Below are 11,323 nucleotides of genomic sequence, written 5' to 3' on the forward strand. Positions count from 1 at the left end.
GTACTTGGTGACATACTAGGTAGGCCTACTTTTCTTACTTCAAAGAATTTAACTCAATTGGTAACTATCTTGGTAGCTTACCAAATTAAATGTATTTTATAAAGCCCTTTTTACATCAGCAGTTGTCACAAAATGCTATACAGATACCCAGTGTAAAACCCCAAAGAGATAGCAATGCAGATGCAGAAGCAAATGGTGCCTGTAGTGCTGTATTTAATTAATTCCTAAGAAACAAATAATATATTAATTGGTTATTACTGTGTAATGACCATTTACTATGTAATTTCTCAGTGAATACTTGATGATTTCTGTACAGTAAAAATCAAGTTCCACCATTCGTTTTGATATCAAAGGTTGACCTACTGATAATAGTAATTTGATGGTCTGTGTGATGTTATAATGCTTGAAATATAACACTTTTTTCCAAATATGCCTGTTCAGTAGCCATGAAAAGTGCCCTCTCCCTCCCGTTCCTGTGACGTTGCAGGGGGGCGTTTCCCCAACTTTTCAACGCATCTATTTGAATTGGTCAATTTTACCCATGTGATGTAAAGGCACCAATCAGTGCTAAGAGCGATAAAAAAAACAAAAAACATCCAAATTCGGAGCTCTGAAAATGATGACGTTCTACATGAATTGCTGGCTGGGAGTGGAAGTGGAACTATTTAGCCTGAATGTCGGGCAATAAACTGAAGGATACATGAATAACATTGCATAAGAAAGCAATAAGAAGGTATTTGAATGAATGACTAATCGAAACGATATAGCAGTCTAACCTATTGATGCCAATTACCTAACCAGAGAAGGCGATAGTGAATAAGAGGAATACAGCGATATAACGGACTGAAGCCAAAAGTGCGATTGAAGCCATTTTCTCCTGTAAGTATTATCTTGTTTTATTTAGTCTACTTTGTTTACTTATTATTGATATTGGAATACAGTAGTCCTAGTGCATGATGCAATATATTAGATCATAATGTCGTATTTCAATTTGATAATGGAAAGTTCTGGAAGAACTGAAAGAATGTGAGTTGAATCAGCCTGCCCTACATGCTGGGTCATGTAATTCTCATAGCTATTTAATGACTATTTTTGTTACTTGAAAAGTATCCAATTTTGTGTACTGTGTGACCAAGACTAATCTACTTTCTGCTACATTTCAGCAAGACTCCCTCCCCAAAGTTACACACAGCCTAGTTCAGCACTACATTCCAACTAAATTTAGCCTATCTAGGGACCCCAGCCCCTCCCAATAGGGTCTAATAATGAACAGTATATGGATGGAATAGTCAAGCTGTAGCTTAGTCGTATTGCTTGCATTATTCATAATTGCTGGCATACCTAAGGAATTACACACACCCTTCTGTTCCCAACACTCAGCGTTGACCCCCAAGCAGAAGAGGAGTGTGGTAACGTGACATCATGAACGTGGGCACGGCACACAGCGAGGTGAACCCCAACACGCGGGTAATGAACAGCCGGGGCATCTGGCTCTCCTACCTGCTGGGCATCGGCCTGCTGCATGTCATCCTGCTCAGCATCCCCTTTGCCAGCGTGCCCGTGGTCTGGACCCTCACCAACCTCATACACAACCTGGTGGGTAGTGCGCACCTTAGTAGGCTATGCCTAGGGGCACCAGTGCATCTCACTCACCCACTGTATAACATAAGTGCTGTAGGTGGATGGTCCAGTCACTGTTATTGCACACAATGGTAGTCTCCATAAGCAAACTACTCTGCAGTCTGCACTGTCATTAGGAGTGGGCTGAGTGAAAGTGAATCAAATCAATAGTCCATGGGGCAGTCTTGAGCATTTGCCCCAGTTTGTGGCATTTTCATTGCTATAAAATTCACAGAACAGATCAGTTTCCACATCCTTTTTCAAAATGAATCGTTTTGCGGTTCTAGGCTACTGAACATTTCACAGTATCACTTTTGCCCATACTGTTTTCTATATACCAGCTAAAGCTTTCCTGACCGACTATTCTGTGCTGTGTGTGTTGCAGTGCATGTACCTGTTGTTACACTTGGTGAAAGGAACCCCGTTTGAGACTCCGGACCAGAGCAAGGCTCGCTTCTACACATACTGGGAGCAGATGGACTATGGTGTCCAGTTCACTGCCTCACGCAAGTTCCTCACCATCACCCCCATTGTCCTGTAAGGACCTTTACACTACCTTATGCTTTATAGACAATTTATAAAATATTAGTCTATTTACCTCTTATAATCCTTTATAAAGTATCATTTAATGCAACAGGTTACATTGGTATTTTAGTAGTAATAGGACTGTGGGCCTCCCGAGTGGCGCAGCGGTCTAAGGCACTGCATCGCAGTGCTAGAGGCTTCACTACAGTTCGATCCCAGGCTGTGTCGCAGCCGGCCGCGACCTGAAGACCCATGAGGCGGCGCACAATTGGCCCAGCGTCGTCCGGGTTAGGAGAGGGTTTGGCCGGCAGGGATGTCCTTGTCCCATCGCGCTCTAGCGACTCCTTGTGGCGGGCCGGGAGCATGCACGCTGACTTCGGTCGCCAGTTGTACAGTGTTTCCTCCGACACATTGGTGCGGCTGGCTTCCGGGTTAAGCGAGCAGTGTGTCAAGAAACAGTGCGGCTTGGCAGGGTCGTGTTTCGGAGGACGCATGGCTCTCGACCTTCGCCTCTCCCGAGTCTGTAGGGGAGTTGCAGTGATGGTACAAGACTGTAACTACCAATTGGATATCACGAAATTGGGGAGAAAAAGGGGTAAAAAGTACACAAAAAATAAATAAATAAAAGTAATAGGACTGTGACGTGAAGCATTAGCCTATTTTTTAAGTACTGTTTGTTTCCCCACTGTCCTTGTTAATGACTTCAGCAGCCTCATCCAGCCAGTCTGTGGGCAGTGGGGAGTATGGGCTGCAGTGGTGCCTGCTGTCAGCGGAAGGCTCTATTTAAAGACACTGCTGACAGATGCTTTGTCACTAATGCTTAGTCAATGAACCATGATGGATCTATTTGCAGATACGTCCTCTTCTGAATTTTTTGGGAGGATAAATTACATTTTTATTTTAGTCCTTGTCACTTTGATCTTCAAAAGTCCTCCACAACAGTTGACATGTTCACATGTGGCATTGTGAATTGGAAAGACATGTAACTGTCGACCAAAAAAACAGATACCTGTTCAGGGAGACCTTCACCCAGCTACAGTCTTTCTTTGACCTACCCTTTCTTTCTCTCCCTCATACATTCTCCCTCTCCCCATAGCTACATCCTCACCAGCTTCTACACCAAGTATGACCGGGCCCACTTTGTGTTCAATACGGTCTCCCTGATGACAGTGCTCATTCCCAAACTCCCCCAGCTTCACGGAGTCCGGATCTTTGGAATTAACAAGTACTGATGGGGCGGAAGAGGACACCGCCATTCCTCCATCTCCCTGTGGACTGTGAACACAGAGTATCAGGCCCCTCCGCATTGGCCCCCGGCCCATAGGGATCCATGGCCCCTCTCTGGCTCCCAGTGCTATTGAGCACTCTGCTAAATGAAACCTATGGACGATACTCAACACAGAATTGACTTAAAGAGCTCGGCTGGGTCCAAGCTCCTATGTGGTCCTATTGAAGCTGTGTTGTGGTGTTTATTTGTGGTTCCCTTTATGTCAGTTTTATTTAATTCACAGAGAACACTGCAAGTTAAGCCTTGGAGGACATACAGTAGTATGAGATGTATCGAGATTGAGTTACAATGTGGAGAGGAGAAACCTCTGAGCAGTTTGCTCCTGAGAAAAGTGAGACACTTTAGCATCTTGTCCTCACAAGGCTCATCCTCTCTGTCTCTCGAAAGGACAGACTGCTAGAGAAAGGGTTAGCTAGGGAGTTGCTCTGACTGTCGCAGTGGTCAGACGGGAGGGACCGCAGGGTTTATATTTAGCCCCCCTGACCACTAACAGTCTAAGTTTGGAAAGTTTAAGGAACACTTATTTTATCTGATCATTCCATATTTGGATTGCCTTGTTCTGATTTGAACCAGAGTAGGATATAAAAGACTGTAGAAACATCAGGAAGTCAGCTCCAAGTGATTTCAATTTAAGAAATCTGTTCCCAAGTATTCCCACACGTAATAGAGAGACACATGATCATATATATATACAAATGTAAACAAGGTTTGAAATGATTATGTTTTAGTCAAACATTATATCTGTTTGGGCTTCTTGCGGTCAATTTGCAGTCTACAAATTATTTGTAATTGTGTTCCGGGCTCCCGACCATCCGCTCAAGAACAAATTGGCCCGCGGCTGAATCTAGTTGATGATCCCTGTTCTAAGTATTGCATATTCAACAATAATAGATTGTAGTGCATGGGTATGGGCTTAAAGACTTCCTTCTGCATGGAGAGACATACAAATTGTATCCATGAGTTTATCTGACTCTGGGTAAGTAGAAAATAGGGCTTGATTGCCAAAATCTCATACTATCCCTTCAGTTGATACAAAGGCTGTAAATGTGTTATGAAATCCTAAGAAATATTTTGTAATGTTGGTGTTTAATAAGGTACCGGGTACAGATAGATACCGGGAGTTTGCCACATACCATGTATTTCCGTACTTCGAGCAGAGTCATCATGTCAACATGTCAACAACAACAACAAGTGTTTTTAAAAAGGGGAAACTGAAACTGAGAACTACTCAGCACAACGTGTTGTATTTAGAACTCACACTCACAATTTACTCTGAGTGAAGAGAGGTTGTGATAATTGAGATGAATGTTCATTTGAAATGATTTTCCAGTGTCTTTCACACAGCTTTAGATAACCCAGTCAGTATTTGTGGCTATGAAAGGGAGAAAATAACTTAGTGTAACATTTTCATATCCACAAAATGCACTATAATCGAATATGAATGGCTTCAGTGGATTTTACTCAGTGCAGAGAAGATTAATTAATTACACTCATGATTGACAGGGTTTCAATTTACAACCATTGTAGAGATACTGCATATTGTTTTCTATTGGAAGTAAAAACCAAAGTATGTGAGTGGTATAGAGTATGTACGCCTTCCTAGTTTGTTAGCACAGTAAGTAGCAATGAACATGAGTGTTTTTCAATGTGTGTGAGGTCTGTTGTACAGTAGCAATGTGAAGTTTATGTGTGATCTGACTGGAACAGAGCACAGGACTTTATTCATTTGATTGTGTAACAACATTACAGTTTTATGAAATTGTAGGTACTCGCTTGATAGTGGTTAGGAAAAATATTGCTTAGGGTTTTTTTGGCACTTAAGTTCAGAAGGAGGATGGACTATTGTAAATACATTTTACAAAGTAAAACCTATAACGATGAGGGTTAAAGGTTTTGTGTTTTTGTTTTGTTAAGAGTAGGCCTACGTGGAAAAACGTATTTTTCTACGGTTACTACGGGCAAGCAAACAGTTTTTTCTTGTTAGTGAATACCTGTACATGATAGGCACTATTTAGTTCAACCACACAGAATAATATGCTTGTATTTGGTTTCAGTGAATGAGGGTCGTTTCAGTTGGTGTACCAATATTATTCAAATACATATAGTATACCTGAATACAGTTGGGAAATTCCTGAGAAATGTACAGTAGCAAGCGATATTAACATAACTTATGTTGGCGTTGCACCTTTATCAGTATTTTTTCATGGTGTATAAAAACCTATCCAGGCCTTGAGGTCCTCCTATCTTCAGAAGAACTCTGCTCACGTTTAAAGTTGAGCAGAAAAAATCCATTATGAAATTGGTAATTTTAAGTAGTGTTTAGCTGAAAACATGCTAGTTTATGCATAGACAAATCTATTTGTTACATATGATAATAGTATAATGTTTAGGTTGGTTAAACAACAAAACAGTTGTGCCACAGAAATGCGTTGGCTAAGTTGCTGAGACATGGACGTTGCCAATTGGTTTAGAATCTAGACCTTGTCCGTATTAGCTAAGCCTTAATTATTAATAGCATACTATTTATATTAGTGTTGATTTTGAACACTTAGGCCTGTGCTGTCTTTCAACCCCTACTTGGAACAAAACTAGTCATACAACTCTAGATAGTAATCCATGGGTATTGCAACCCGAATCCAATTAGTGTTGTTTGGAACGTTAGAACCCAAAGCCAGCAGCTTGTTAAACATTGATTGAGGGGAGAGTAATAGTGATAGTGGTGAAAGTGAGTATTCAGGTGTCACTTAACCAGCCTTGCTAGCCACAGACTGGCACTAAACCTACAGCTGACAGATGTGTAACCTTACAGAAAAACCACATGATTTCACATTTCATGTGAAAACGTGTTTTTGGACCACTTAACATGTTTTCACACGTGTAGTTTCATGTAATCACATGTTGCTTTACATGTTGTCACATTATCACATTAACTTCACATAAGATCACATGAAAACGTGTTTTTTGAACACTTCGTGTGTTCACGTGTGAAATTCATGTGGTATGGGGTAGGCCTTTATTGTTCCAGAAGTAAGTGTCTCCCTTCATACAGTACAATCCATTTCAGTAGACTAAAGCGGTTGGCTAATCTATTAATATGTACGACAGTGACTTGTGTCCTGTTCATAGCATAATGTTTTCTATTTACAAATGCATTGTATAGCATTGTGAATTATAGCTGATGTTGTTGAATTAGATATATATTTTCCAGGTTGAGAGGCTACAGTTGTCACCTAAGGTGTTTTATGATCTAATTATACATTTCCAAAATGTTTGTCTTTGTATGACCTTTTCTCAATATTTTTAGATATAGTAGTGATAACCTACAATGACACATAGGAAAAGTAAGAGATGGATATGCACTTTACGTAGTTAAAGTAGATTTATTTTCTCTCTGGCAGCGAATATACAATAGTTTATTAATAATAGATTTGCGTTAGTACTTTGAACTCGTTAGATTTGTATAATATTAAGGAAATTCTGTTTATTCAGAATCCACTAAACAAAAATATGAATGCAACATGCAACAATTTAAAAGATTTTACTGAGTTACAATTCATATAAGGAAATCAGTTAATTGAAATAAATGAATTAGACCCTAATCTATGGATTTCACATGACTGGGCAGCCATGGGTGGGCCTGTGAGGGCATAGGCCCACCCACTGACGTCTCTCTTCCAGACAAGCTAAACACCTTCTTCGCCCGCTTTGAGGATAACACAGTGACTGAGTTTATCATGAAGTGTATAGGTGATGTTGTGCCCACTGTGACTATTAAAACCTACCCTAACCAGAAACCACTGTACTCATATCCTTCCATACCCTTGTCTGGACATAATGCCCTGAATCTATTCTACAACGCCCGGAAATCTGCCCCTTTTTTTCTCTGTACCCAACGCACTAGAAGACCAGTTCTTAAAAGCCTTTAGCCGTATCCTTATTCTACTCCTCCTCTGTTCCTCTGGTGATGTAGAGGTTAACCCAGGCCCTGTTGCCCCAAGTATCACTCCTACTCCCCAGGCGTTATCATTTGTTGACTTCTGTAACCGTAAAAGCCTTGGTTTCTTGCACGTTAACATCAGAAGCCTCCTCCCTAAGTTTGAGTGATTCACTGTGTTAGCACACTCCGCCAACCCTGATGTTCTAGCAGTGTCTGAATCCTGGCTTAGGAAGGCCACCAAAAATTCAGAAATGTCCATCCCCAACTACAACTTTTCCGTCTCGATAGAACTGCCAAAGGGGGTGGGGTTACAATCTACTGAAGAGAGAGCCTGCAGAGCTCTATCATACTATCCAGGTCTGTGCCCAAACAGTTTGAGCTTCTACTTCTAAAAATCCACCTTTCCAGAAATAAGTCTCTCACTGTTGCCACTTGCTACAGACCCCCCTCAGCCCCGAGCTGTGCCCTGGACACCATATGTGAACTGATTGCCCCCCATCTATCCTCAGAGTTCGTACTGCTTGGTGACCTAAACTGGGATATGCTTAACACCCCGGCCAACCTACAATCTAAACTAGATGCCCTCAATCTCACACAAATTATCAACGAACCTACCAGGTACAACCCTAAATCTGTAAACATGGGCACCCTCATAGATATCATCCTGACAAATGTACCCTCTAAATACACCTCCGCTGTCTTCAACCAGGATCTCAGCGATCACTGCCTTATTGCCTGCATCCATAATGGGTCCGCAGTCAAACAACCACCCCTCATCACTGTCAAACGCTCCCTAAAACACTTTAGCGAGCAGGCCTTTCTAATTGACCTGGCCCGGGTATCCTGGATGGATATTGACCTCATTCCGTCAGTAGAGGATGCCTAGTTGTTCTTTAAAAGTGCTTTCCTCTCAATCTTAAATAAGCATGCCCCATTCAAAAAATTCAGAACTAAGAACAGATATAGCCCCTGGTTCTCCTCAGACTTGACTGCCCTTTACCCTTTTTGTGCGTATGGAACAATTCTTGGATCTTTTATTTCAGCTCATGAAACATGGGACCAACACTTTACATGTTGCGTTTATATTTTTGTTCAGTATAGTATCTGAATGTTTTCAGAACAGGTTTGTCTAGGCTTGTGTCTTTAACAAGATTACTTGATAGTTTTGTTAAACTATGACACAACATTTTTTTTTGTTTAATTTTATTTCACCTTTATTTAACCAGGTAAGCCAGTTGAGAACAAGTTCTCATTTACAATTGCGACCTGGCCAAGATAAAGCAAAGCAGTGCGATAAAAACAACAACACATAGTTACATATGGGGTAAACAAAACATAAAGTCAAAAATACAACAGAAAATATATATACAGTGTGTGCGAATGTAGTAAATTATGGAGGTAAGGCAATAAATAGGCCATAGTGCAAAATAGTTACAATTTCGTATTAACACTGGAATGATAGATGTGCAAAAGATGATGTGCAAATAGAGATACTGGGGTGCAAATTAGCAAAATAAATAACAATATGGGGATGAGGTACATCAAAAAGAAAGGAGGACCAAGGCACTCTTCATATAATTAAATAAAATGCCTTTATTAGTATGGCATGTTCAATAGAAACAAGATTGTGCTCAATTGCCCTCAGCTATGTTTAGACTGTTGTTGTTCATGTTTTGCTGGTTTCTAGTGTACTATGGAATATATTGCTTTCTTATTTTTGACTCTTTTCCCAGTCATATTTAAGGTTAGAACTACCTTTCTAAGTGTTCTGATACTTCTAACTTGGAGTTGTATTTGTATGATAACATAGTTACAGTATTTCACTTTTTAATGTGTATAGTATTGCTTACTAGGTGTGTCCAATGAACTTTGTAACCACTCCCTCTTCAAATTAGGGCTAATTGGAAAAGCTGTTCAAAAGAGGTCATTGTATTATTTCTTTGTACTCCCTGACAGCCGAAACGTGCCAGATAAAAAAAAAAAATCTTGTTTCTATTGAACATGCCATACTAATAAAGGCATTTTAATTAATTATATGAAGAGTGCCTTGGTCCTCCTTTCTTTTTGATGACCAATTCACCCCTTTGACCAAAGAGCACCTTCTGTCTACTAACATGTACTATTGTGTACCTTAGTAGCGCTTCCCTTCCTCCTCTTTCTACATGGGGATGAGGTAGTTGGATGGGCTAATTACAGATGGGCTGTGTACAGGTGCAGTGATCGGTAAGCTGCTCTGACAACTGACGCCTAAAGTTAGTGAGGGAGATAAGAGTCTCCAGCTTCAGAGATTTTTGCAGTTCGTTCCAGTCATTGGCAGCAGAGAACTGGAAGGAATGGCGGCCAAAGGAGGTGTTGGCTTTGGGGATGACCAGTGAGATATACCTGCTGGAGCGCAGACTACGGGTGGGTGTTGCTATGGTGACCAGTGAGCTAAGATAAGACAGGGATTTGCCTAGCAGTGATTTATAGATGACCTGGAGCCAGTGGGTTTGGCGACTAATATGTAGTGAGGGCCAGCCAACAAGAGCTTACAGGTCACAATGGTGGGTAGTATATGGGGCTTTGGTGACAAAACGGATGGCACTGTGATAGACTACATCCAATTTGCTGAGTAGAGTGTTGGACGCTATTTTGTAAATGACATCGCCGAAGTCAAGGATCGGTAGGATCGTCACTTTTATGAGGGCATGTTTGGCAGCATGAGTGAAGGAGGCTTTGTTGCGAAATAGGAAGCTGATTCTAGATCTAACTTTTGATTGGAGATGCTTGATGTGAGTCTAGAAGGAGAGTTTACAGTCTAACCAGACACCTAGGTATTTGTAGTTGTCCACATACTCTAGGTCAGACCCGCCGAGAGTAGTGACTCTAGTCGGGTGGCCGGGTGCAAGCAGCGTTCGGTTGAAGAGCATGCATTTAGTTTTACATAAACATTATATATTAATGTAATCAAATTGTTTTGTAATTGTTTGTAGGCTACCTCTCATAACATGCTTTTAAACGTTTTATTACCTCAGTAAACCAACCAACACTTGATGGCAGCAAAGCTGTACTGAGGGGAAAAACTTTAGTAAAGTACACAAGTAGAATACTTTGACATGGATACTGGCCAGCACTGATCATACAATAACACATCAGTCTGGGCAAGTTGAGCTCTAACCATGAACACTAACCAAGGCCAGCCCAATATGTTGCTGAATCTGAGTTAGGATAGTACAGGAATCCATAGGTGTGAAGCCACACTCTGTAAGGTGTGCATGTCTGTGACTTTAAATGTGTTATTCAATGTTTATGATACTATCCAGACAGTCCACATACCCCAGAAGCCATTTTAACCTCTCCATTTCCATCATACAATGCTAGATTGTTGTTATTGTTATATAGAATATGCCACGTGTTGTTGGCCTCATGCTCTCCAGTGATGTTCTCTCATTAAAAACACTTCTCTCCAGCAGAGGGCAGCAAATGCCTGTCACTGATCCTAATCTGAACTGACATTTTCCTCCTATAAATAGGAATCGCCTCAAGGTTTTTTTTTTTTTTTTTTTTGTGAGGACTTCTCAGCTCACCCTAACCTTGACTCTTTAATTCAAATTGCATTTAAAGATTTCTATTAAGATTCTTGCTTGCTTTGTGCGTAAATAGTGTTTGGTTGGTGGCTTCTATGATCTTTTAGCTCAAAATTCGAAAAGTATAGATTGCAAATGTTTGCCCTAAAATAGCCCCAATTCCTCCCTAATTTCACCCAGACTCACTGTTCATCATTATGGACTACACTCCCACATGTCTAAATAGCTTGTTAATTTTCCCTATCTGAGAGCAGTGACCTTATGTTCCCCCGGCCCTCCCTATAGTAAGCCCTTCCCATAAATATTATCGAACATATTCTGTACAAGATCAGTCAGTGTCAGCACCTTTGTCTGCACTGTTTGGTGATACTCAATGGTTTCCTGTGT

At 40.8% G+C, this 11,323-nt stretch overlaps 1 protein-coding gene across 1 annotated transcript; it reads left to right on the forward strand.

The window, feature by feature from the left end:
• Positions 1 to 607: 607 nt before the first annotated feature.
• On the forward strand, positions 608 to 5,319 carry LOC311111271 (ORM1-like protein 3). The gene is made up of 4 exons (XM_084153987.1): positions 608 to 879; positions 1,381 to 1,596; positions 2,006 to 2,157; positions 3,242 to 5,319. The coding sequence occupies exons 2-4, from the start codon at positions 1,423 to 1,425 to the stop codon at positions 3,375 to 3,377; spliced, it is 462 nt and encodes a 153-aa protein (XP_084010113.1). The 5' UTR covers positions 608 to 879; positions 1,381 to 1,422; the 3' UTR covers positions 3,378 to 5,319.
• The last annotated feature ends 6,004 nt before the right edge of the window (positions 5,320 to 11,323 follow it).

The sequence above is a fragment of the Coregonus lavaretus genome (assembly GCF_964263955.1).
Source record: "Coregonus lavaretus genome assembly, chromosome: 1".
In the NCBI taxonomy this organism is placed as follows: domain Eukaryota; kingdom Metazoa; phylum Chordata; class Actinopteri; order Salmoniformes; family Salmonidae; genus Coregonus; species Coregonus lavaretus.

What these genes read in the sequence shown, in the direction of transcription:
- LOC311111271 (XM_084153987.1), top strand. Translation starts at nt 1,423, where the DNA reads ATGAACGTGGGCACGGCACACAGCGAGGTGAACCCCAACACGCGGGTA. An exon ending in CCAACCTCATACACAACCTG is followed by an intron (nt 1,597 to 2,005) that starts GTGGGTAGTGCG and finishes TGTGTGTTGCAG; the next exon opens with TGCATGTACCTGTTGTTACA. An exon ending in ACCATCACCCCCATTGTCCT is followed by an intron (nt 2,158 to 3,241) that starts GTAAGGACCTTT and finishes CTCTCCCCATAG; the next exon opens with CTACATCCTCACCAGCTTCT.